Genomic DNA, 27985 nt, shown 5'->3' with positions numbered 1-27985 from the left:
CAGAAAAAGCAGTATTGGCTTAAACCACAATATTCTGACAATTTCATACACAATTTCACACACAATTTCACACGCAATTTGCAGAATTCTGTTTTGTCACATTGCACTTACCTGATTGTTTACAAAATCCTCCTACCATCTTCCCTAAGCAGCCCTACGCTCATCATAACTTGCATATGATTTATAAGAAAAATCCCACACGCACTCCAAAATTCATTAGTCATAAATGTTTTAATGCACCCAGTGTTAGTTAGTAAAGTCTGGATCTCTGCTTTCAAGCACTTTAAATCCTTCCCTGAATCTCCCTGAGTTAAGAAACAGAGGTTCTGGTTTGGTGACTTTGGCGGCTGATTTTCATACTAGAGCATTCTGAACTCCTTGGCTCCTACAGCCCTGGGGTCAGCTGCACTGTGAGTACCCAGAGAGAAGACCTCACATTGACTAAACCACAGGAGAAGCTATCGAGCAGTTCCCTTACAGGAAACATCTCCTGGCATATCCCGAATTTTGTTTACTTCAGTTCCTCCTCAGATACACTGAACATAACAACATTAACATATAAGGCGCGATGGAGCTGCTTTCAACACGTCCTCCCATTCCACGATCCGAATCACATGACACATCTCTGTTTAGTCTGTTAAACGAGATACCGTTAAAGTTATCTCCCAAACTACTCTATTTAATCACTTTCAGTTAGTAAAAAAGATTTAGCCCAAAGCTATTTCCCTCACGCGGGCTTGCAGCTCGCGAACAACACAGCTCCCTGAAGAGCAAGAATGGAGTTCAGTAAGGAACATGCTAATTAAGGCTGGATGAGTTTCCCTCATTAGATGTAATTACTTTAGTTTTTGCAGGCTATCTTCTATGGGGTGTCCTTCCTGGCTGATGTCTTGAGGCTAATTAAGGAACTGCGATGCGCTAAGTGCGTAATTTCCAGCAGAGACCTTCTTTTCAGCGTCCTGGCTTTTCCAGTGTCCACAGTAAGTAACCTCTGTACATAAAAATAACATTTGCATAGATGTGAATAGCAAAACATGTGTGTATGTCAAACAAATAAGGATTGTAGACCTTCTTTTACCATTTGAAAACAGATTTGGACCATCTAGCAGAGCAGACCGTGTAAGCCTTTAGCATCCATGATTGAATATAAAGCTTCTTGTGAAAACTTTAGGGTTGCTGTCCCCGAATGAACAGAGATTGACCCCAAAGGGTGAAGTCTAACCCCTCTGTTAATCTTATGTCCCAAATAGCTTTGGAATGATCCACTTAGGGCATTTCTCAAAAGGGCAGCATGGGCCAGGAGGACATGAGAGGGTTCTTGGGAGACAACAGTGCCTCAAACCTCCTTCTCTGACTCCAGCATGACTTACTATAAGCACCAGAGAGATACAGCTTCACAGGACATTATTGTCATAGCCTACATCAGATTCACCACAGACCACCTACTCCTTCACAGACGGCATTGTTTGTCTGATGCTGCGTTTTAGAAGCCATGGGATACTTTAACATGTGGGTACCACTGTGTGTGAGTGAAGCCTGCAATCACCTCTGAATCTCACAGGGCTGAGAAACGCTGCTTAAATCTTGTCCCCAAGCAGCTCAGCCAGCTGGCTCACTAAAGAAATTCTGCCAGGGATGGAGACTGTGGGATGGGCTAATTTATCTTCCCTGCACAGCGATATTCACCATGTGCTGTCCTATCCCCCATGCATCTTCACCAGCACGGAGGCACAACATACATTCTTCCAGCTTATTTCCAGGCGACACGCTCTCAAATACAGAGCCAGGACAAGAAACAGCGAATCAGCTTCCAGCTCTTGACACCAGAGTTTGTTTCCTCCTTATCAGTTCTCCTTTATTGGAAAAGATGGGTACCCGCCACATTGCTTATACCTGAAAATTAGAAATAAGGCTTATGAAGTGTGAAGGTAGAGTAAGTTTCAGGTGAGCTGCCTTAGCAAGGTCTGTTTTTACTTCAATACCGAGCAGTGTGGCTTGACAGCACATCCCTCAAAGAGAACTTCTGGACCATCAAAAAATCCCATCTGCAAAGGGAAGAAACATTTAAAGTTAATCACACATTCCACAGAAATGTCAGTGCTGTCAGTTTATAAAAGGAGTTTTCTCACATTATCAGCACAGAACACTGCACCTCAGTGTAAATTCTTTATGTTGTAACATGCGAGATACATAAGATTATGTGGCAATATCACCATTTTTCATATGGGAGATATTTTACCTTCTCAAAAAGAAAGCTCTATCCAAATCCCATCAATTCCATTTCTCTCCTTTTGAAAAGTCTTCCCTTTTGTGTTTTGTTTCCAGTTTGTTTCTATATCCTTTTGGATCCTGTATACCTACAACCGAGAGCTGGTTTACCCCAAAAGCCTTGATGGAGTCATTCCATCCTGGTTAAATCACACCATGGTGAGTAACAAACACCCCTGCCTCTTGCACAGCAGAAAGCCTTGGCAATGTGTGTCCCACCATTGCGTTGGGCATCTTTCCAGAAAAGTTTTACAGCTTCTTCTTTCTCACCTCCTCCTTCCCGCTTAACTGACGTTGATGTTGAGCTGTACACAACAAACAGATGCATGTGCTCCAAGTTGCCTCGAGAAGCCTTTTAGCACACCAGGAATGTCAGTGAATCATTGCTTGTCAAACCTCTGAAACCAATGAAATGATGTGCAGTCACAGGGAAGAAAAACCTTCTCTGTTTATTGTAGCTCGAAAAAAGAAATTGTTTCTGCAAACAGAAGTCTACGACATACAAAATGGCTGGGAGTATAACAAAGTGTTTCTTAATTTTGTTTCTAAAAAGGTGAAAGAACCAAAGAACATCTGACAGCTCAACAGCTAATAAGCTAACGTGTGCACAGCTTTGAATAGCTGAATTGAAATGATTGTTTACAGATTTCTAAAAATACTTTCCAGATTTCTCCTTCATTTGCTCTGGCTGTTTTTATGATGTGTTAAATAATCACATATTTCTCATCAGTCAAGTGTAAGGAGGATGACAGTAACATGGAAACCGTGGGTGGATTGTAAGGTCAGGGAGGCCTCATGGGGCTCATGGGAAGGGGGAGAGAAGGGAGAGGTTCAGAGCTAGGCTAAATCGGAGGAGCCAGAAAGTATGAAATAAGCACACAGAAGTCTCAGCTTCATTTCTCTCCGGACTTCATTTCTTCAGTGCAACCCTTTTCAACCCAATGCAGCAGTTCTACTGTGCTCTTAAGGTAAATTTGATGAGAGTTTTGAGTAGCCCTTTGGTTGAGATACGTGTTTTTGAATGTACGTGTCTGGAACCCAAACACACATAGGCACGTCCACACTGCTGATATCCGACTGATAAACAGCAGCCATCGTGCACTTTTAACCTTATCACCTGTTCTCTGCCCACCAATCTATCTTCACTGGGGCTCTTAAGCTGCAGTGCAAACCTCTGAATAGATGGAAAAGGGCACCGTTCCTTCTTAAATACAGAAAAGATTCCTTTTGTCCTCAATATCTTACTGGCTTCAGGTCCAGAATTGGGTACTGGTGGCTGGCTGAATTTTAAAATCTTCCCAGGAGAAGATGTACTGCAGAAAGGGAGGATACAGGATGGTGGTGAGGGGAGACGGGCTCTGCTTCTTGTTTTAATCTCGGCGCACAGCTGAGAATTTGCCCTTTCCATTTCCACATTTGTTTACGACATGGAAGGTTGAGAGCTGCAGGAACTTACAGTTTTATTTCATGAGGTAGAACTATTTGCAGGAACTCCTAACGTATTCATTATAACACCTTCCTTACCCTACCTACATCTACATTTCATAACAGAGTCATTTTGACAACAACAAAAAGCTTTTCCATTTCGGATATGTCAAAAACGAGTGTTAAAAAAGGAAAACAATTCTTCCTCAAAATTATTTTGACGAGAGAAACTTCACATAAAGCAAACCTCTATCACAACCTGGTATTTTATTTCTAAAGCTCTCAATACGCTGCAGACAATCTTATGCTTGACAGGTTCTGGGTGGTACATTTTCCTTCCCTTAGCTATTGAGTGTAAGACATCTGCCATGAGTGCAGACTGATCCCTGCTATTGACAATCCGTGTGTTTTGGGACACTTCTTCATCCTGGGGCCTCTTAGAAATCATCTGCAGACCAGACAGCAGTAACATGCACTTCACTGTCCAGCTTGGAAGAAGTCAGATAAGCCCTCCAAAAGAAACTGTTTGATAGAACTACCGCTTCTTCCTCACTGTGGAAGCAGGTGAGGTGTGTAGCACAGTTCTTTTTGCCAAAGGCAAAGATTCTAATAATGCCACGAAAAAGATTTGAAAATAAATCTTCAGTGCCCTTCAGGAAAAAAAAGAAAAAAGAAAAAAAACAACCCTCTCTTTTAGCATTACAAAAAGCATTATTTCCAGCCCAACAGGATTCAGGTCTTCAGTCTTAGCTGAGGTATTTCTTCCAACCCAAAACACTCACTGGGAAGATGTGGGGAGCTACCAGCATTTTAAGGGGCAATCTCCCAGGTACTTATTTTCAAGCAGATGCTTTTTCTTTGGTTCAGTTTCTTGCACACTGCTATGCTTTATGGCTCTGGGATTACAGACATTTCACAGCAGATTGAGGCGGCAGCTATGTGACTTTGGTGGAAAAAGACATCAGTGTATCAGCAATATACGTCAGCGTTGTATCATTTGCAGTGGGAGTTTATCTCAGCCTATTTTAACACGGTAAATAGGGAAAGCATATGTTGTTATGTAACTAAACAGTGAGCCTAAAAAACAAGCGTACAAAATCACTTCAGGAATATGAATCTTCTTGAGTCCACAGTGATGCTTCAGCGCTTTCCCTGCAAAAATGAACTAGCCACTTATTTTTCTCACATTCCCTGCTCTCAGAGTGGGAAGGTGTCAGCGCCTTCCCACCAGGTAGCCAGAATCATACAGTGCTTCCATTTTAGGCAAGATTTAACCATCTCAGCTGAAACATTTCTTATTCTACAGGAAAAGATGGCTAATGCAGAAAAGAATCTTAATAATAACTGAGGGCAGCCCAATACTTCAAGCTACCTGGGGTTCTCTTATAGCTTTCTACTAAGATTACCCCACAGGCTCTGCCTCAGTTCCATCTTCCATTTAGCTGGGATAACAATGCTGCTTTTGTTCCAAGCTTCGAGAATCACAGAAGAAGAAAAAACTACTACTTATATCTCTAAGAGAATAATTGCATTTGAACAAGATTTTTTACTAGACTAAGATGGCTGGGACAAAAGATACACTGGTCCATTCGTCAAGCAAAACTGTTTATTTCTTTCCCAGTTATCTCTTTTCAAGCAGTATCTGGATACTCTCCAGAAGACCACTAACTGCTGGAGACAGCTTGGATTAAATTATATGCATGTATTATTCAACTTAATGGCAGTTTAGGGGAATACCACATTTTGAAGGGGCTGATGGAATTGGATGCTAAACAAAAAAGGGCAATGTAGGGTCAGGAGAGATCACTCAAAAATACGTCAGTGTTGAGCAGATGCATTTCCAAAAATGGAAATACTATAGTTGTGTTTCCATAAAGGAGGGGTTTTTTTGTTGGTTTTTGTTTTGTTTTCTACAATCACAGTTCCTGTAAAACGCAAATTTTCTTTTAAAAAATACATTTTCCTTTATTTTTAGGACTTGGTTAATTTTAGCTTAGCTATCTTTTTCCTATGCCATTATGTAGCCACACTACCCCCTCTCCTTGAAAAAAAAAAACCAACAGCGTTTTAGTATCCTAGGCATTTTAATGACACATAGTTATGAATAGTTACTGTACTAAAGATCTTGTAAGCATAACAGCTAGGAATTAAAAGGGAGCAATGATAAATGGAGGCAAAGAAAAAAAAACTTACCTGGCAGACTCTTGGCAAAGTAGACAACAGAAGCCACATCATCTGAGCCTTCCAAATACCCTTGAACTCTGCTCTGGTGGAGCTGAAATGTCAAGTTGAAACTGAAAGTAAAAAGGAAATACAGAGGAGTCAAAGAACGACTTGGGTGCCCTGACAGTAAAAATAGCATCAAGACTTGATATTCTTCTCATCTTGAAGCTTGTTGGCATCTACAAGCTGCTTGTATCTAGCTAAACCATGGCCCTTCCTATGTGGACACAGCTACACTGACGGAAACATCGAGTTGTAACAGCATGGTTTACCTCCATCTGGAAAAGAAAATGAGGTGTCTGAATGCAGTTCACGTGTATGAGGGTACCTATGTGGACTATTATATCTTTCAGTACTTGAGGAAGCTGCTGTGACACTGACCAGCCTGGGGGACGCCAAACCACTGTGTAAAGCAGAACCTGCTTGTCCAAGTCACTCCAGTTAGACTCCTGCTCCACACATGTATACAAGAACAGCTTCATTTTTGGCCATCTCAAATAATTCTTCTTGCAATTGGTATTTAATGCTTAATAACTCTTCTCACTTACTCAAGAGACAAACATTTCAATTTGTTCGTATTTCATAGGGTCTCAATTTTAAGCTGTCTGGCACCTATGGACGTTCATAGGCTTCCAATTACATTCAGCTTTTGGCAAAGAAGAAGAATATGTGCATGCGGGATATGGCACATTAAATTAATCACCCTACACAGTTTAAGTGCAAAGATGCTTCATTTTCCCCAGCACAACATATATATCTTTTTGAAGTTCCCATTTTTGTTGAAATAAGCTCGTTTCCTTAGGGAGAAAGTAAGTGTTTCACAGACACATGTTATGGCAGGGTATCCTCCCTGGCTGCTGCTACTCTGGTGCGCACAGGTGCGCTCCTCATATCCCACCCTGAGAAGGAACATCTGGATAAAAGTATTCTGCAATGAAGGATGTCATCTCAGTCCCACATCAGCTTCCATCTGCAGTGCAACATCAGCTCCTAGACTATGCATCTAATGCCAGGCAGAAACGCAATTAAAATTCTGTCCTTGACACGGATACAAAACATTTGCTAGTAAGCATCCAGATATTCAGCCAGGACCTTGTTTGCAAAAAATAACTACAGGAAATGTCACCTCTGATACTGCTTTAACTTTGATCTTACAGTAGGTCTGATGTTTCATCCATTTTCCCAAACTACCCACGTGTTTTTGAATATGTGGAAAAAAATAACGCCTTTAAGATGAGTATGAATAGGCTCAGGAAAGGCAGACACGGAGAGTAGCTGAAGTTCAGTGCGGAGTGCTGCTGGACTTAAATTGAGCAGTAGCTTCCAATTCACTTGGTATCACATCTGCTCATAATAGAGCTCCTTGTATTTTCTACTCTATCTATACAAGTTTGAATAGTTTGTGAGTTCTTGAGCATTGGCTGAAATTGTGAGAGACAGCTGAGAACTCCTAGAGAAAATTAGTTATGTTGTTAAATATCTTAATGAGTATCTTAATGAACAGCGCTGCTTAGACTTTTTCCCACTCTAAAAAAAGAAAGAAGAATTAAACATGGATGAGGGCAAACTATAAAACAAGATTTTAACGGAGGCATTTGTATGAAGAGAGTATCTCTGCAAAATCAATCCAAAGAGGGAATTTATCTCAAGATGAAGCCACGGGCATGCCAGGATCCAGAAAGTTATGAGGAGTATAAAACTAAACAGTGTCTATGGTGACAGGAAGCCATTTAGTTTTATTATGAGAAGACACAAACACGGGTATCTACCATGAATGGTTTTCAGCTCACAAGCACCCTTGGGAATTTGTCTGGAAAAAAAAAAAAGACGGGCAATTTTTCAAAAGCACTTAATGGTGTCCAACTGAGCCCAATTAAATTTAGTTTGGCCAGTGGTAAATGTTTGTGAAAATCCCCTGCTAAAGTCTCACATGTTAATGAAAAGCAGACAGAGAGAGTATGTAAATGCAGACAAATGAGAAACAAACAGCTATGGTCAGCCATGGCATCATTTCCTTAACTCTGGAGTCAAACAGGGTCAAGCTGAGTCAAACTGAAATGCACGCGTTAGGCGTGTGAGTGATCTCAGCAGCTCTGGGGAGAATATTCATGGACTTAAAGCTCAGCAAAGCTGGAACCTGCAGCTGAACAACAGCTCGAACCAACCCCGTCTTCTTAGCCCTAGGAAACTTGCTTTTACTTATACTCTCAACGGCACAGCAAGTATATAATGTCGAATAAACAAACACAAATTACTCAAAATAACATGTATTGGAAGTGAAAATTCCATGTGGTCTTACCCAACAGTGGAAATAACATCCAGTGAGGGCTGTTTATCTCAGTTTAAACTCATGAACCTGAAATGTATCCTAGGAAACAACTGACAACATAGGGGCAGGAAACAAAAGAAGAGAGAAACAGGAAAATGTTTTAATTTCATCGTTCTCTGTAGGAGACAAGATAGCATGCCAATATTTCAGCCAGCAATCAACGTACATTCAGGCACTGGAAATCAATCAGGAGGTGAGTGGAGAGAGGGTGGAGGAACTACCTAAAAGGGAACCCCCTAAGCTGAGTAGGTCCTCGGATGGTGATGATGGTAGTACTCCTCAGTTGGTGGTGCCCCCCAAGTCCATCCATTCCTCACCCACCATTAGAACATCACCATCGAAGAAAAAACGACGGGTCATCGTTATTGGTGACTCTGCGCTGAAGGGAGCAGAAGGGCCAATATGTCGGCCAGACCCTCTACATAGAGAGGTCTGCTGCCTCCCGGGTGCCCGGGTTAAGGATGTAAGGATGAAGCTTCCTTCTCTAGTCCACCCCTCTGACTACTATCCCCTATTAATGTTCCAAGTTGGTAGTGATGAGGTAGGCAGAACTTCCATGAGGACTCTGAAAAAGGATTTCAGAGCTTTGGGGCGACAGGTAAAGGGTTCGGGAGCACAAGTTGTGTTCAACTCTATCCCACCTGCTTCAGGGAAGAATGAGGGATTCAATATAATGGGCCAACAGATCAATACCTGGCTCCGAGCTTGGTGTGCCCGGCAGGGGTTTGGGTTTTTTGACCTTGGGTTCCACCGGTCAAAAGGGATCTTAAGGAGAGAATTGGGTAGGTTCATCCAGAGGGCTTTAAACTAGTTACGAAGGGGGGTGGGGCAGTAGCTGGGGTCACCAAAATGGAAACTGCATGCAATGTCCCTGTGCTTGCAGGAGAGGGGTATGCTTCTAAACCCCTAAGGTCTTGGCCCTTGGTGAAGGAGGAGGATGACTTGCCTCCTTGTAGGAAAAACACGAGGGCTGGTGTTAAGCTGGTGGCTGTGGAAACGCCTAATAGTAGTCACAAGGCTATTAGGGCTGCTGCTGATCGCAAGGAGGCCAAGCTCAGGTGCCTTTATGCTAATGCACGCAGCATGGGTAATAAACAAGAGGAGCTGGAGGCCATTGTTTGTTCAGAAAATTTTGATATAGTTGCCGTCACTGAAACATGGTGGAATGACTCCCACACATGGAGTGCAGTGATTGAGGGCTACCAACTTTTTAAAAAAAATAGGCTAGGTAGGAAAGGTGGTGGTGTAGCTCTCTATGTTAAAAAAGATTGTGAATGCGTGGAAATCAATAATGATGATGACAGGGTTGAAAGCTTATGGATCAGAATAAAAACCAAGGCCAACAATACCGATGTTATTGTGGGAGTTTGCTACAGGCCACCTACCCAGGATGATGAGGTGGATGAGATGCTTTATAGGCAATTGGGGGAGGTCTCAAGGTCACTCCCCCTCATTCTGGTGGGGGATTTCAATTTCCCAGACATCTGCTGGGATTACAATACAGCAGACAGGGAACAGTCTCGGAGGTTCCTAGAGTGTGTGGGAGATAACTTCCTGACACAGTTGGTGAAGGAGCCGACGAGGGGAAACAAAACTCTGGACCTGCTGTTTGTTAACAGAGATGGTCTGGTGAGGGATGTAAAGGTTGGAGGCCGTCTGGGACAAAGTGATCATGAAATGCTAGATTTCTCGATCCTTGTCGAACCGCGGAGGGGAGTCAGCAGAACTGCCACCTTGGACTTCCGGAGGGCGAACTTCAACCTCCTCAGGACTATGGTTGAGAGGGCCCCCTGGGGAGTATCTTTGGAGAGTGTGGGAGCCCAGGAAGGTTGGGAATACTTTAAGGAAATTGTCCTAAAGGCGCAGGAGCTGACTGTCCCAAAATCGCGAAAGATGAGCCGACGGGTGAGGAGGCCGGGCTGGCTGACCAGAGACCTTTGGCTTGATCTAAAGAACAAAAAGAGAGTTTACGGTCTCTGGAAGAATGGGGGAGCTACTTATGAGGATTACAGGTTTGTAGTGAGGCTGTGCAGGGAGAAAATTAGGAAGGCCAAGGCGCAGCTAGAACTGAGCTTGGCTTCTAAGGTTAAGGAGAATAGTAAATGTTTTTATAAACACATCAATACCAAGAGGAAGGCTAAGGAAAATCCCCATCCCTTGTTGGATTCTGAGGGCAACTTGGTCACTGAGGATCGGGACAAGGCTGAGGTACTTAATACCTTCTTTGCCTCGGTCTTCAATAGTTATGCTTGTAACTCCCTGGGAACGCAGCCCCCTACACTGGTAGACGGGAAGGGGGAACCAAAAGAGCCTTGCGTGATCCGTGATGAGATGGTCCTGGATCTACTTAGAAAGCTGAATGTTTATAAGTCCATGGGGCCGGATGGGTTGCACCCTAGAGTTCTGAGGGAGTTGGCGGATGTGGTCGCCAAACCACTGTCCATAATTTTTCAGCAGTCTTGGCTGACTGGGGATGTCCCGGTGGATTGGAGACTGGCAAATGTGACGCCTATCTTCAAAAAGGGCCGGAAAGATGATCCTGGCAGCTACAGGCCCATCAGTCTCACCTCGGTGCCTGGGAAGGTTATGGAAAGGATAATCTCAGGTATCATCATGGACGAACTAAAGGTCAGCCATGGGATCGGGCCTAGTCAGCATGGGTTTATGAATGGTAGATCCTGCCTGACTAACCTGATTTCATTCTATGACAAGGTGACCCGCTTAGTAGATGAGGGAAAGGCTGTCGACGTGGTCTACCTGGACTTCAGTAAGGCCTTTGACACTGTCCCCCATAACATTCTGGTAGAGAAGCTGGCTGCCCGTGGTTTGGATGGGTGCACGCTCCGCTGGGTGAAGAACTGGTTGGATGGCCGGGCCCAGAGAGTTGTGGTCAATGGAGTGGAATCCAGTTGGCGGCCGGTCACAAGTGGCGTCCCCCAGGGCTCGGTGCTTGGGCCGCTTCTGTTTAACATCTTCATTGATGATTTGGATGAGGGGATTGAGTGCACCCTCAGTAAGTTCGCAGACGACACTAAGCTGGGAGGGAGTGTTGATCTGCCTGAGGGGAGAAGGGCACTACAGAGAGACCTGGATAGACTTGATCGATGGGCCAAGGTTAATGGAATGAGTTTCAACAGGGCCAAGTGTCGGGTCCTGCATTTTGGTCATAACAACCCCAGGCAATCCTACAGGCTTGGGGAGGTGTGGCTGGAAAGCTCCCAGACGGAAAGGGACCTTGGTGTGCTGATGGACAGTCGGCTGAATATGAGCCAGCAGTGTGCCCAGGTGGCCAAGAAGGCCAATGGCATCCTGGCTTGTATCAGGAATGGTGTGGTGAGCAGGACTAAGGAAGTCATCCTGCCCCTGTACTCAGCATTGGTGAGGCCTCACCTCGAGTACTGTGTCCAGTTTTGGGCACCTCAGCACAAGAAGGACATGGAGGTACTGGAGCAGGTCCAGAGAAGGGCAACGAGGCTTGTTAAGGGCTTGGAGAATCAGCCCTATGAGGAGAGACTAAGGAAGCTGGGGCTGTTTAGTCTGAGGAAGAGGAGGCTGAGGGGAGACCTTATTGCTGTCTTCCAGTACCTGAAAGGTTCTTACAGTGAGAGTGGGGCAGGTCTATTCTCACTACTGACTTGTGACAGGACGAGGGGAAATGGCCTCAAGTTGCGCCAGGGCAAGTTTAGGTTGGATATTAGAAAGAACTTCTTTACAGAAAGGGTGGTTAGGTACTGGAATGGGCTCCCCAAGGAGGTGGTTGAATCACCATCCCTGGATGTGTTTAAGAGCCGCTTGGATGTGGTACTCAGGGATATGATTTAGCAGAGGTTTGTTGTTGTGGTATTGTTTTGTGGTTGTTTCTTAAGAGATAGGCTACTGGTTAGGCTGCGGTTGGACTTGATGATCTTCAAGGTCTTTTCCAACCTGAGTAATTCTATGATTCTATGATTCTATGATACATTTAAGAAACCTTTTCCCCTGTAGTCAAATGCCAGAGTTCACGAGCAAAAAGAATCTACAATTTTATAATTAGGTCAGATTCACCTGAGTTTGTAAGAATAAGAGCGAAGAAATCAAATCCGAGCTGAATACCCTAAGTGACAAGAAGAGCCACGGAGGACTTTCCAATTGAATGACTGGAAAAAGAATTTAGAAAAATAGATGTTTTTGTTAATAAAATAATGATTTTTAAAGTCCCATAACCCTCTCATTCCCACTCTACAAATAAAATAATTGCCACTCAGAATGCTTCTATCCTTACTAAACTTGTAAGCTAAGAGCTTTCCTCGACAGAGGTGGTTAGACAAGTAAATAAATACTTAAAAGAGCAGAAAAATAAGTACTAGCAGGTTTCCTACCAAGAGAAAAAATGTCTCTGTGATTCAGTTCAGCTCACTAACAGCCAGACCAGTACACACCACTATTGTTACAAACAGTTTTCCATACCTTGCAGTAAAATAGTTTATTCTCCAAGATAATTATTTTTGACAGTTTCGCTGTTTATAAGTGAAACTGAGAAACTGTTAATTGAAATAAAAAAAACCTGAGTCACTGTTTCCAGCAGTTTTTGCCAATGTTTTGATCCGTGTCAATCTGAGCTTAATTATTATGTTTTCTTTAAAGAAAGAAGCAAAACTTTGTCTTTGAATTTGGCCCCATACCGATGCTGTGCTCTTTAGACAAAGCATAACTAAACAGGGTTGAAAGTTTGCTTAATGAACTGTGGACTAGAGACCAGTGGTAAAAAATAATGAGAGGGAGAAAAAAAAACTACATCATTTTTGAGGAGGATGTGAAAAGACTTTAAAGCCTTTCAGCAGATATGATTAGCTATGATACACAGCCTATCGCTAATGATGCTGCCAAAGTCAGCGTCTATCAGCTATGAGAGGGAAATCATCTGGAAAGCTAACGGAGTGTCATAAGCAAAGGGCAGGCTCTGCGTTCTGTGGCAAGCTATGCTTTCCTCTGGTATCCACTGTTTAAATATGTGCCGTGAGGAACTCATCTGCTCTTGTAAACATGCTCTGTTATTCAGTAGAAATTCCACCGTGATTTTACCACTCATGGACAAACAGGCCTTGGCAGAAACACATGAAGTCACCAGCAGACTCTGGGATAGCAGAGACACATTCTCCAAGTCAGCAATCGGCATCTAGGTTGAATGTGTAAAGAAAAGAGAAACTTCATACCCGAAACCAAAAGGTTAAACATTATCATTCCAAATGTACATGAACTAACTGAGAAGTATCTGTCTTGAGAAGTTATCTGCATGGCAAATATAAAGGGCCCTTGACAGAGCATCTAGTTAACATACAGTGACCTTCTAGCTAGGAAAAGCTGACAATACACTGCTATGTAAAACTGGGTTAATGTATGGCAAAATATGTTTAGAAATCTACAATGGTTTGTATAGAAAACATAGCACACATTAATAGATTCTATACAAATGTCATTATTAGACTTGGGAGGAAAAAAAGCCTTCCTACATGACAACAGATTGCTTTCTTTCATTTTATCTTTTTTCCTACTTTTTCTCCTTTTTCCTCTTCCAAATCAGGATAGATCCATGAGCTGAGAGAAACCATTCACAAAACAATAGGCAGGTTGCCCTACTCCTGAACAGTTTTCCTGCTCTTGGTGGTGGCAGTACTCTTCCTGCAAGAGGGAAACTCATCTTCACGCCCTTACAGATCAGGCATAGAAGAAATCTGAACTTGTTCCTACCTCTAAACTCTTGTTTATTTCCAAAAATATTTCCCATACTTTCAGCTTTGCTAGTGACTTTCAAACTTTTTTGATCAGGCCCCTGAGTATTTTCTCTATCTCCTCCAATAGAGGAAGACCCACCAAAAAAATGACTAGTTCAGCAAATCAGCATTTTCTAAATCAACACATAATAAAAAGGAAAGCTCCCAGCCATCTCTCACAACCACTGCTGGTTTCCTAAACTGCCCCAGTGCCAACACGTGTTAGCATAGTGGGCTTGCCTTTGCTACCACCAGCTTGCTGCCCTCTGAGTGTAACAGAGAGCATTGCTCTGCTGTCTGATGAGGTCAAAGTGCTGCAGCGGGATGTCTTGAGCCATCATCTGATGGAAGCAGATGAGAGAAATTGAGAAACTGCAAAAGAGGTGCCTTTCTCTCCTCTTTCTCTTTTCCTGTGGGATCGTCATACTACAGTACAGACAAGACAAAGATGCATGAATTGAGATAGAGGATTGTTAAGCAAGTAGAGACGCTGGTGGTCATCACCACAGAATCATAGAATGGCCTGAGTTGAAAAGGACCATAATGATCATCTGGTTTCAACCTTCCTGCTGTGGGCAGGATCGCCAACTAGACCAGGCTACCCAGAGCCACAGTGGTCTTAGCTGTGACTGCATTCTTAGCAGAAAAGGAGACCCCCTGTTTCTCTATGCTTTCATCCTCTGCTTCTGCATTCTTTTGCATCAGCTTTGGAGTCTGCATAATAACCCCTGGTGAGCCAGTTCAGTTCATTAAGTTAGAGGAAAACTGAGGCTTGGCAGAAACACATCAAAGTTTTGTCTTAGCTTCTCCTGTAGAGCAGTCGCTTAGCTGCCCCAGATCCTTGCTTCTCTGCTTGTCCTTATGAGGTGTTTCCCAATATAAAGACAAATCTTTCTTGAGGAAAACTGAGCCAATCACTCTTCATCCTACCTGTGATGGATATGGAGAATGCAATCATCACGGTCATGGCTGTGCCAGCATCTTAAGTTTTTAAAAGTCTCTCCCATTTTCCTTCTCTCTCAAGATTCAATAATGAATTTCTACTTGCATTTGGACTGCTTTCCCATTCATGTGGTCCCTTGTCATTTGTGCTGTTCTTTCTTTGGGTGTGTTCCAAATTATTTGCCCCTGTCAAAATGGGGTGTGCTTGATGAGAGGTAGTATGCAAGCCAAAATCTCATCCATGTCAAATAGAGCAGAACAGTAACTTCCCAACTCTAACACACAGCTTTCCTGTTAATATGGTCCCAGAGCATCATATACTTTTTCTATTAAAGCAGCATCATGCTGGTGAATTGTGCTTATTTACTGTTCACTCTGAGAACAAAAAGCCCCAAACTGAGGAAATAAGTATACAAAATAACCCTTACCTGAAAACTGCTTTAATAAAGCATTATTTCACCAGGTCACTAGTACTAAATTCTTCTCAATATAGCAAAAATACAAGCAGGAGCAACCAGCTAATGGTTGTTAAAAGTGTTTAAGTTAATTAAAGGACGAGAAAGGACATTTCTTGTTACCCTAAGGTATTCTGAAGGCTGTTGTCTGTCCGATGAAAACCAGAACTTATATCCACTTTGCAAAATGGGCAAATCCATTGTGAATGGCTAAAGCCTGGACTGTGAGGATGAAGAAGTTTTCTATCATTGCTGTCTTCCATGGGCATTTTTGTTTGAAGACTAACAGTTTCCCACTCATGGAAAAAACAAAACAAAAATAACTACCATTAATATGGCAGTATGCAGCTTAATACATAGATTTTGGAGTGAAAGACAGTTGAAGGGATTATATTTGAAAAGAAAGTGTATGCACTGGAGGCATTTTTCTGGTTAAATTAGTGAGAAAATCATTGGTACTGATACAACTAGACCTCTTCCATCCACTGTCAGGGTCAGAGAGCTGAAGAATATCTTTGTGAAGCAGAACAGAAGAAAATATTGGTGCCAATCAGCGAGAGAAACTGGAACATCAAGTAAATCTTTCCTCTCTGTTTTCTCTGAGAAATGATAACTGAGACAGATGGGTTGTTTTGGTAGTGCGACAGCCAGGTATGAATAGCAACTCCCGGGAGTGCACTGAAGGTCTTGAGGGAGTATGTACAGTCAGCTGTTACTTGGCAGCGACAGACAAAAATGGATGTCTGCCTCTTAAAGAAATAAAGAACGTTTTCATCCATGCTGTACACATATGCATTTAGAGATCAATGTGTATCTAAAGAATTTCATGTATATTTGTGGTATCTCATACTACATACAGCAGTAAATCTTTGATACCATACTACCATATCTTATACACAGCACAGTTTCTGACAAACATATACCTTGAAGGTAATAGAACCTCCTCCTTTGGGCAAGAGGAAACAGCATGCTATGCATGCAGCAGGTTGAAACTTTACAGGGGAGACAAAAAATTACTAGTTCAGTGCTTTTTTTCCCTTCTTTTCTCTGTTTTTTAAATCTGTGCATCTTCCTCTGCTGTCCTGCTCACCTTCTCCCATCAACTACCAATGAAACCATTTGTTTAGTTACTAGGATTTTAACTGACTAGCTGGTGAAAATCTTTGCAATAGTTTTCTCCCGTTGTACCATCCCCTTTGCCCACATGCCAGCTCTCGAGCTTTGTGAGCAGCACTGCAACCACTTTCTGACACACTCTATTTTCTCCACAGCACACAGCTGTGTTGCCACTTGCTCTCCTGGAAATCCTTGCCACACCGCATCGCTACCCAGCAAAGAAGAAGGGACTGTTCCTGTTAGGATGTGCCTCTTTTCTTTATGTCAGTTGGTAAGAACCATGTACTTTAAAACACATACTTCAAGTAATCTGCTTCGTAAACCAAGGCCACTCTCTACATATAGTCTAAGTTCTCCCTCAGACAACAATCTGGCCTGTGGATAAGACATTTAAACATCAGGTGGTGCTCATGAAGATCATTTCCAGATGCAGGCAGAGCTGGTTTCTTCCAACTAAGTACAGCTCCTGAGGCTGCACCTGGTATCCCCTGCTCTTTCACAGCCTATTTAAAGAAGACCCTACATTATCAGAAACATCAGCTCTCAAAGTCTAGGAGCCAGGGGAGCTGGAAAGGAGCAGAACTCAGTTTGATATTTTGCAGGGGCACAAGGCTGGATTTAGAAACTTGAGTTAGAAAGTGATATTCAGAGGCAAGTGCAAAATGATGGGTACTGAGGAGGCATCGGTCCCATTACCACATCCATCTCCACTAGTAGACACCACCTACATTGACATTGCCAGCTATGTGCCCAATTTTATCACTATCTTGTCCAAGAGGGATCCTTAGAGAATAAGTCATCTAACAGGGCCTCACCCTGTCCATAGCCCTCCACCCACCTCCTCTATGTGCACATATACCCCTGGAGCTGGGTTTACATCCATTCCTGCTCATAGCATCCAGGTTATGGGCAGCTGCCAGCATTTCAGATCACTCTGAGACTCAGCTCTGGAGTGGATCTGTATAGTTTCAGAGTACGCTCACCCAGTGCTTTCTGAGAAGCAGCTGGAACCACGCAGGGAACCAGCCTTCCCACTTCCACCCACCCGTTAGGTAAGAGTAACCTCAGCCCACTGAATGGAACACAGGAACAGAAAACAAGCCTCACAAACGAAACACTCCCGTGATGTGAGACCCATAGGAGCGGCTTTGGAAGCAGCAGACTTGAGCTCTGTGTTATGCAACTCAGTTTGGAGCCATTTATCCTAATCCAGCCCATAGCCTAATACTATTACAGCTGTGAGAGACGCGTTTCCCTGCCAAGTCCTTTCCAGTCAGTCCTGACTGATGCCCATGAGGAAGTCTGAAGCACACAGGGCTACTACCCCCCCTGGCTCTCCAGCAAGCACCCTGCCTTAGACTTGTAGGCCACATGTGGATGCAGAAGTAAACTGCTATGTGCCATACCCATAGGACAGCCTCTTCTTTCCCCAGTTTCCAGCCAGGGAATGATAATGGCAGGGGCAAGCTTTCACAGATCCTGTTCAGTCAGAAATTGATCAGACTGCTTGTTTGGGTCCTTCCCGTATCTTCTCTGAATTGGCCTTGCATGGCGCAGGGCACCTGGTTGTTCTTGGCCCCTGTGTCCCAGGGCCCTGGTACCTGGATCCAGGCTTCTTAGGTGTACAGTGCTATTGCTTTCTCTCCTTCTGAGACAGCAAGGAACCTCCCATCTGCCTTCCTTGTTTCTGAAGCCAGAGATAAAAGCTTCCAACTAACAGAAAATGTTTTCAGTCTGTGTACTGAAATCTTAACACGTACACATATTTTACTGTTACCTGATGATTAAATAGACCCTCTTGGGTGCCTTATGTTTCACTAGCAACACAGAGTGCTCCCTAAAAACCTCGTTTTGAGTTGTCACTGTTGTAATCACACTGTCCGTCCTCTTGTATCAATGGGTTGAGAGCTGCCAGGTCCTTCCAAGGCAGTGAGAAATCAAGCAGTTGGTGACTTCTTGCACCAGATACTTGCCTCTGATAGCTTTGAATACCCATAGGATTAAAAAGAAAAGGCAGCTTCCAGCTAAAGGACATCAGGGCCAAGAGAACTGCTCGACATGTTAATTTTTGCATGCATGGACCATGCATCTCCTGCCTCATTCCTGGAGCCATCACATTGAAAGCAGTGAAGAATATATAAATTTCAGAACTGTCATTTTAAATCTTGGAAAGGAGGTAACAACAGCGAGCTCTTTCCCATTTCAGTGGCAATATCAATTTAGCAATAAAGATCAGGACAAAATAAATCTTACTCTTCACAACGGTGCATGCGTTTTTGGAGAAAAGATCAAACTACCAATGTAAGGGAATATAAATCATTACAGATTGCACACCATCTATAAAGACCTAAAATACACACACACACAAAATCTAGACACTGATGGCTTTCTTAAAATATGCCCATAGTTCATCTCTACTAGGAATCAAAACGTTTTTCTTTTACTGCGTGCTCATTTTCAGTTCATAACCTTTTAATTTTGCATTAACCACTACCTCAGAAAACTCATATGTGGCCGATATGTTCTCCTTCCATTCTTCCCGTTCAATAATTTCCTAGGGAAACAACTTTATTTTTCCTCTAGCGAATTCAGAGCTTCCATTAACTTTAATGGACACATGACAAGAGGACAGGGTAAACCTCTTCCTTGCATCAAGCTACCTTATCAGGCTGCTGCACATCACATTCCTCCAGTATCTGTACACTGTTCTCAGTCTCACAGCAGTTTGGCAGATTTGGTTATACACAGGTTGTTTTCTCAGTCTATCTCCTCCATAACTCTGGGCATTGTATGGTTTTAAATTATCACTGCTTACTAAACATTGAAATTTGGTGAAACTAAATGTTCAGAATAATTAACCCCTGAACACTGCACATATGTTTAACAGCAGGTTGTTGGGTTGCGTATTATGAAATCCCTAACAATAAATAGATAAATAAATACATCAACCATTCCAAGGTCAAAATGAATAAACTCATGAACCTGAAGGTAGATCCCAAGATGAAAACTCAGCTACACACAGCTTCCAACAGGTCAGAAAACTGGAAGTGCTTTACTGCTTCTGGAACAGTCGAGTAATTTCTTAAGTTTAAAATTACCCATCAGGCACTCCAGCCAGCTAAATTAGATCAAGACAATCTAGTTGCTCATTATATAAAGGCATTTTTCACTCTGTTTTACTGCTTGAGATGTATTAAGAAAACAGCAGCCCCCACGCAGTGAAGAATGTGTAGAGACATCTGTACTGCACAGGCTCCAGTTAACACCTGGTCTTTGATATTTCTACTCATCTTTCCCTGGCCTTTGCACAGGCCTTTTTCTCTTTATGACTGTGTTGCAGCCAAGATTGTCTGATGGGAGAACCTCTCTTGAATCTGGAAAACTATGGCATCATAGAATCGTTTGAATTGGAAATGATCCTTAAAGATCATCTAATCCAACTCTCCTTCATTGAACGGGGGCATCAGGTTGCTCAGAGCCCCATCCAGCCTGACCTTGAATGCCCCTAGGGATGGGGCATCCACCACCCCTCTGGGCAAATGAATCTTTACACTTCACATCTTCATGCAAAGACAGCTCCATCACTAACCCTCTTCATCTCTCCAGTCTATCTCTCTTTTCTACTTGGAGAAACAAGAAGCCATCCTTTCAGCCATGTTTCATTCCTCAGCACTCTCTTGTGTCTTAGTTTTGTGACATGCTGATGGGACAACCTGTTTCCATTTCTCTCCCTGACGCGTTATGCCCCCAGCAAGACAGGGCACCTTCAAATAGTGCCCTGGCATTCCCATGTCAGCACTGGTTGTAGGAAGTACTCAGTGGGTGAATTCTCCAGTCAATAATTGAATCTGTCAGGATTCTTTTGTCCCATATGACTTACCTTTTAGATAAGTTCTGCCCTACGCTAGAAGGGCACAGCCTCACAGAAATCACTGGACACCTGCCATATATTTTATGTTCTGTATATATTCCATTCAAATATATATAATTTCATCTATGGAAATATAGATTTCCATCTAGACACCATTTTTATGTTTTTAAATCTAGGTACTTGCTGCCATCCACTCTTAGGAGTAATGGAATAAATAGTATCAGTGAACTGGCCAGAGGCACAAGTCTCCTCTTAAGAAAAAGGCAAAAAGAGGGGGCCTACATCAAACATAGTTAACCTCTTTTCCATCTGTTCCCTCTTCCAAACCAGCACCTTGCAATTGGTTCTGGAGCAGAAGAGCAAAGTGGGTACGTCTCTTTCCTACCCACTTGTTTCTCCTCTAATAATTTCGGACTAAAAGAAAAAGTGCAAGAGAATAGTCCATGCCCTGTCATCTCCTGAAACCCCTCTTCTTGCTTTCAAAAACAGCATTCAACATCAGCAGGATAGAGAGAATGAGAAACAGCACCTCTGTCACCATAGACCCTCAGATTCTGGATGGGGACTGAAAAGTCACAGTAACTAAAGAGGAAACACCTATGTAGGAGCTTATTTGAACAAGCCTCACTTCTATACTGAACCGCACACCTATATTTCTGAGCATTTTGCTATTTTACTGTTGTTTTACTGTTTTAATAGCCAGTGCCACCAAAGTGACAGCGGAACATCACGTGTACTTCAACCTGCACCAAAATCCATCTAATTTAGCAGTGTGCTTCACAGCAAAAAGCCCAAGTGTTGAGAAAATGCATCAACTGCTGAGCTAATTTTCTCTGTATCAATACTGTTTTGATAACGTGGCACTTAAGAAGCTAGAAATCAACAAGGGATTCTTCTAACTGAATGGTCCTAACCAGATGTTGTTTCTCCTCTCACCCAGGGTCCTGTGGATTTATTTTGTAACAGGAGAGTGGGTATACCCTCTCTTTGCTTCATTCAGTCCAGCTGGGCTCGGAGCCTTTTTCATCAGTAGCCTTGCCATCATCATCTGTTTCTACAATTTTGGAGAGTTCCTAAACCGTATGATATGGGGTCAGTCCAATTTTTATTTATTATTATTATTATTTTAATTTCTATCCATATGACAAAAAAAAAAAATCAAATTACTCCCTATGATCACCAAGGCAGGTGGGGAGAGGGATACTCAAACACTGCGTTAGGGGGTGACATTTAGATAAAGATTGCCAGGTCCTAAATATTTAGTAGCAAACAGAACAAACCTGAAGGTTGCCAACTCTACCAAGCAAAAACAAATGTCTGGAGCAGTTTTCTCCAGTGTGGCTTGAGAAGAGCCTGTCACCAGCATACTCACTGTATTTTGAATTCCTTCTCAAACAGTGGTTCAGAGAAGCAAAATAGCCCTGCCTAAAACTCTTACCTATGTCAAGTGGTGTTTATCAGACTCGGGAATAGTTTACTACCAATTTATAGGAAGGCATTAGTCTATCCAAGCGAAAGCTCTGTGAGTGCAGCAGCGCTCTGGGAAGTTTTAATGGGCTGTTGAAACATCTCCCTTTGGCTTCAGTAGTGGCATGACCAGTAATGCTTTAAAGAAAATGAAAGTCAACCTTACTTGAATAGATGAGCAGTTAGGAAAAACAATGTCTCTTAGAAGGACAACAGCTGGAGGAGGAAAGACTACCGACGAAGCTCGAGAGTCTGGCATGGGACTTTATTATTATTAATTGTTTTCCCTTCTGGTTGCCTCATTCCTTTTTCATTCAAGATTAAGTTTTTGAGGATGAAAGCGTTTCTGTCAAGAAAACGTGTGTATTTTATTTAGGACAAATGTGTGAACATTTGCAATTTCTTAAACTAGATCTCTGATGAAAGAAAAAGCCCTGCAGAAACACCTCTGAAAGTAAATAAGACAACCTCCCTCTGTTCTCAGGGAGCATTTGATGCCTGATCCATTTTGTGAAGTCTCACATGCCTGTCAAGCCAAAGTGGAGTGTCTGTAGCTCGTCTCTCACCAGCCGTACCCAGCTACCTCAGAGCAGCAGATTGAATTTCAAATGTGCTGAATAACCAAGTTCAGTGGTTCATACCTTTGCAAACAAGACACTTGCTCTACATACCAAGTTTGGAAATTTTGGCTGAATCCTAGTCTTGAATAAATATGATGCACGATGAGGATTCTGAGTAACTGAAAACAGATCTGCAGGCAATCAGCACTAGCTCTGTTTAAAGAGGCATTGCATAAATGGCAACCATTACTATGAGTAATTTCTGACCTCTCTGTTTAATCCAAGACCACAACACAACCACCACAAGACAGCTTAGGTCTTTATTAGACATCAGGTCTTGTATTAGTTAGGAATCAGATTTCTTTCATCAATGGCTAAGTAGGAGCAATTTCAGGTCTAGAGAACTGCAGAGGATATATATGAGCGCAGCATACATGATATTCTCTGTTGATGTCTGACATGCTCTCACAATCCACGGAGGCCCTCTCCACATGCTGGGTCTGTCTCTCCGTCTATGTTTCTCATTTTCTCCCTATTTCTTTAAATGCATCCTCAGCTGTTTACCTCCAGGACTGATGGCATTCCCTAGATTTACAGCACAATGATACAAAAAGCTGCAAGCTACACCTTAATAGATGATCCCTCTGTGGTATCTGAGCCTGCAGTATGATTAGATGGGGGCTTTGGGAGTGATAACATCTCAATGAGCTCCTGCACACCACCTCCAATTCTTTCCTACTTCACCACACTTGCTTCTTGTGAGCAGGGGTTGTTTTTAACTCAGATCATTTTGCTGATCCACCCAAGAGAAAGGCAGGACTTTCTTGAGCTGGTATTGATAACAAAATCCCAATATTGTTGAAACACAGCCAGGGGGAAGGTATTCCAAATTACAGTGTGCCAGAGTCTTAATGTATTCCTGACTGAAACAAATCTTCTGCTAAGTGCTGCCAGAGTAAAAACAGCTGCAAACAGAATGAAGATGCAATTCCAGCATACCTTTCTTCTTGCAGCAAAAATGCCTCCACCTATTTTTTTTTTTCCATCCTACCCTTTCCCATCTCACCTTCTCATCACAGTAAGAGATGATACAGTTAAAATAAGCCGTAGAAAGAAACACACACACACACACACACACGCACACACACACACACACGAAACAAAAACAAAAACAAAACCCAAACCAACAAAGCAAAGCAATTTGCAGTGGGAATGGACAAAACCTGCCTGGGCTGCTGCTGGCTGAGACTGCGCCTAGAGCAATGGAGATAAGCTGTGCTTATTCAAAGAGGTAAGAAGTGATTAACAAATAGCTCAGCTAGAGCATCACACCTGGTTTCCTGGAGGACTCGCATCCTGTGGAGAACTGGAGGCAGCAAATGAAGCTTGTCCCACAGCGCTGTGCTCCATAAGGACTCATCCATGTTCCTCTGTAGCTTAAGGTCACCACCACTTCTGCCAAAACAAAGAGCATCAGCTACATAAAGGCCTACTGTTTTTTCCACCCATAAATGTACGTTTAGCTCCAAATTATTCCGAAGTCCAAGGATAGTGACTTTCAGCTTAGGGTATGTCATTTCAAAGCTACATCCTGTGCTCCACCAGAAAGACGCAGCATCATTTCGGTGAGCTAAAAATGCAGGCTGTTTAATAATATAACCTTGTTTTTTGCCTTTTCAGAACAGCCCGAAGATGCCAGATCCTAAATTTGTTTTATTATTTATAGACAAACTGCTTCATATAGTATTAGAGGCTTTAAAAATGTATTATTTCTCACTTGCCTTTCCCTCCAGTCTCACAGTTGGATTCATGGTAACTAAGGCAACCCAGCTGCACAGGCCGAGAGGCACAGAAAATAGTACCAAGTAATGACTTTTTTTTTTTGTTTTAAATCCCAGAGTTTCTGGAGTACTAGACAATGTTGAGTAATACAGAAACTCCAAAGAGGATAACTGGAAACAATGGGCTGATTCTTTCACTGCCATACATTTACCTCAGCCCAAGAATTTGGCTGCGGGGTCTTGGTGCCAAAGATGAACCGTGTGATAGATTCTCTCATTCCCGACGGGTAGGAAACATCATGCAGGCAACTTTGACCTGCAAAACTAGAACCCTGAACAGCAAAGCCAAGCAACCTTCCCTCAGGTTTTGCTCCAGCTGAGACAAACAGATCCTCAGGATCAAAGTTCTCCAATTCAGACAAAGCAACATTTCAGGTGAGGTCTCTGGCACCAGCATTTGAAGATGCGAAGGATTCATTTGCCTTTTGTCTAGCAGGTCTGATAAAACCTTCAGCAGCTGTTTTCATTTTCATGTTGTAAAACACAGGTGAATAGGAGCAATAGGTGAGCAACTAGCAACAGCCTCAGGCGTAGATGGATGTGCTCTTACAGAACCCGTAGGAGCTCCTGAGTGCTTTGGAAAGTCTTAACTGAAATACATTCACCCAAGGCTAAGCTAAAATTAGAGGGTAATCTTCTCGTTAACATATTTTCCCTCTTCTTTCTGAAGTACCCTTCTGCAGGATGTATTTTACAGAACCATATAACTTGTTTTAGCAGCTGGGTTGTTTTCCCTGGTTTTTATTTTTGCTCCTATGTGCTTGTGAAGCCAAGCTCCCTTAATACTGGGTGCTCAGCTATTGGGATACCCAGCCTGTGTGATGACAAAGGAACCTGCACAATGCAAAGTAATACCTCCATACAACTGAAGTCTTGACGCTCGCATTTTCCTGAGCAGCTACTGAGTTGCAATTGCAGAAACCCAAGTTACAAATGAAGGGGCACAAAGCAAAGCTGTGCAGGGTGAGAAGTCATCCTACAGTTGTGCTGGCACAGACTCACAAACAGCAGCTTTTGTATGAACCCTAAAATGCTAATGCTCTGCAGGTAATTGTCAGCATAGAGACAGAACTCACCTTTCATTATGACAGTCCTCTTGTTTCTGTAGGGTCCGGCAGGAATTTTTAAACAGAAAAATTCATTTTCCTAGAATCTATCTTCATTCTATCAAAAGCATTTGTTCTATTAGGCCTTTTAAGACTGGAGAGTAACAGCCTGATGTACATCCATTTATTTCAGTCTGCAGTCTCACAGTATTGCCAGTGATGAAAGGGACTTGTGTTTAAGAGGGTTTAACAGGCCAGAGTTTGTAAGCCACATATGAACGCTCACTTTTGCCTCATTCATTCATTGTAGTTAAGCCACAGACTCGTGATGGCATATTTATATCCATCATACTTGCCGCTCCCCCAGGCTGTAGATTACCCCTTGGTACAGGAGTTCAGCTGTTTAAAGGGAACCCACACCATCTGTCACATGCCGTGGTGGTGCTGACAGGTTTATCTGATGATCCACTGGGGAGAGAGGGACACACAGGCGGAAGCTCTGGCAACCCCAGGCTTACGATTTCATCACTGGAGGGCAGATACAAACAGGTGTTTGCTAATATGCAGTCTCTGGCCCCATAGGCTAGTCTGTTATTCCCCGATGTCTTTGTACTGGTCAGCACTAAATGCTCTCAGGATCGTTTAGGAAGGAAGAAATGCCGGGACTTTGTTACTTATCAGGTCAATCGCCACACACTGTGCAGACTGGAGGTAAATACAACACAGCAATTACAGTGTTTCAGGGCCTCTGAGGACTACAGGCAAACGCAGCACCTATAAAAAGGGGCTCTCTGTAAGTGATCATCAGCACAGAGGAACAGGGGCTGAGACAGTGCTTCAGATGATAAATGTGCCTCAGCGTATTTGGTTAGTGCCACGCTAGGTGCCCGCGGCAGCATAACTGCCCTCTAAAAGCGGAGGTTCAGCAGTAAACACTGTGCCATCCTGCAGATATCCCAGCTGCTTGGATTCATATCTGCTGCCTTTTCAGAGGTGCTTTATACTGAAAGCTTCTCACAGATTGTTCCAGCAAACCAGGCTGCTCGGTGGCAGAGGCTTTTTCCACTAGTGAAGCACCACTATTCTCAACCAAGGATGTGGTCCTTTGCAGATTAGAAGTCTCTCCTGCAGAAACTGAGTAATCTCTTCCTTGCCACTGACATCCCAGGCTCCTTTGACTCCTGCAGGCAGCTGGTCCAAGGCATTTTGCTCCTAATCCCCACCAAGCTCGGCTCCTGCTGGCAGGCTGGGGGCAGGTTGACATCCACCTCCCAGCAGCATGCCTGATTTAGCGAGAGAAGTCCTCAGATATTTTGCCTTTTTATTTATATATATATTTTAAACATTCTTCTTTCCTCTGCCTCGGAACAGGAGATTCAATAGTAATACTGGACTACAAACGGAAAGGCAAGTGAACGCTCCTCTTCAAGCCAATCACCCCATGAATGCTGAAGCCATGAAGTAGAGGAAAATAAATGCAGCTGTGATAAATCCTTTCTCCCAACGCGTTGCAGCTTCTGGTGAAGCCATTATGTCATCAGACATATGGAAAACTGGTGGAAAATGTGAAACGTTTGCCTCTTACATGATAACTCCGCAACTGCTATGAATCAGAAAACCGTCTTCATCTGTTTACACAGATTTCTCGTCTCTTGCACAACGTACGTCGGGATGTGTCCACGGTTAAAACTTGTCACTGGTAAATGAACTCCCTCACAAGTTGGCACCGCACCGTGAAGGACCCGTGCACGCAAGCCAGCTCTTGTTTGGATTTGCCTTTCATCAAGTCTGGAAGAAATTAAGACGAGGGATAATTTTAACACTGCTGTGACTTCCAAGCTAGATAGATAACAAATTGGGCTAACAAGGACTGCAATTAGGAATGTTTGCTCAGAAAGTTCACCACGAAGCCAAATTCTTCTAATGAGAAACATTCTGGAATATTAATGCGCAAAATATCCCCCCTCCACACACACACATTAATATGAAATCTGAACACAACTTCTTATTTTTTCCCTTTTTCTTGGTTTCAGTTAATCTTGTAGCAAAAGTAACCTAATTATACTGACTGTATGATTGCTTTGACAGAAAGCACGTTAATTTAAAGCACTGTTTAACATAAAGCCGCCTGCCATATAATTACACTCCATTCACATGTTTACTAAACTCGCTCAATATAGTTGATTTCTGTTATTAGCCCCAACATCTTGTTAACATCTGAAACACTGGAGATGTGCTTTGTAAACTCCAATAAACAGACAAAACTGGCAGTGGTGTAAGCACTCCTTCATGGTCAATGTGAATGGGAGAGATCTCTGTTATTAGCATTGCATTTCAATGAGGATTTGAAACCAGCTGCAATACTTCTGCCTTCATTGACGAAGCCCATAGCTCAGACTGACCATGCACACAACTGCCAGGGTGTTATTCTCATCTTTTAAGTGCTGCTGTAGCTTACGAAAATTGAAAGACATTGTGAGCAATAAAAAACTGTGTGTTTGTACAGTTGTTTTTCTCAGGCGTTAAGCACCTGATTAAGTACTAGACTGCATAGTTTACAAGCTAGAACTAGTCTGCAAACTGGCTCAATGCAGTGAGATAACAAGTGCACGTTCAACAGCTCACAGTCCATCTAGATAATGCACTCCAGTTAACTTCACTGGGGGAATATAGGAAATCACACACAGCTTTT

General features: G+C 42.9%; 1 protein-coding gene and 1 long non-coding RNA gene across 3 annotated transcripts in view; one reads left to right on the top strand and one right to left on the bottom strand.

Moving 5' to 3' along the window:
• ADTRP (androgen dependent TFPI regulating protein) overlaps positions 1 to 27563 on the top strand; it is a 33754-nt gene extending 6191 nt beyond the window's left edge. The window contains exons 2-6 of one of the 2 annotated variants that reach the window (XM_072328789.1): positions 855 to 980; positions 2326 to 2427; positions 16664 to 16779; positions 21320 to 21471; positions 26665 to 27563. In XM_072328789.1, the coding sequence (XP_072184890.1) occupies positions 855 to 980; positions 2326 to 2427; positions 16664 to 16779; positions 21320 to 21471; positions 26665 to 26708 (540 nt within the window). In that variant the 3' untranslated portion in view covers positions 26709 to 27563. Of the gene's footprint in view, positions 1 to 845; positions 981 to 2325; positions 2428 to 16663; positions 16780 to 21319; positions 21472 to 26664 lie in introns of both variants that reach the window. The other variant, XM_072328788.1, reaches the window with a different exon arrangement.
• LOC140248230 (uncharacterized) lies at positions 8216 to 25701 on the bottom strand. The gene is made up of 3 exons (XR_011902811.1): positions 25324 to 25701; positions 23739 to 23861; positions 8216 to 8295 (listed from the first exon to the last, which is right to left on the bottom strand). It is a non-coding gene; the product is annotated as an uncharacterized lncRNA (long non-coding RNA).
• Positions 27564 to 27985: the final 422 nt, after the last annotated feature.

This window comes from Excalfactoria chinensis, chromosome 2 (genome assembly GCF_039878825.1).
Source record: "Excalfactoria chinensis isolate bCotChi1 chromosome 2, bCotChi1.hap2, whole genome shotgun sequence".
In the NCBI taxonomy this organism is placed as follows: domain Eukaryota; kingdom Metazoa; phylum Chordata; class Aves; order Galliformes; family Phasianidae; genus Excalfactoria; species Excalfactoria chinensis.
This window is presented reverse-complemented; position numbering and strand designations above follow the sequence as displayed.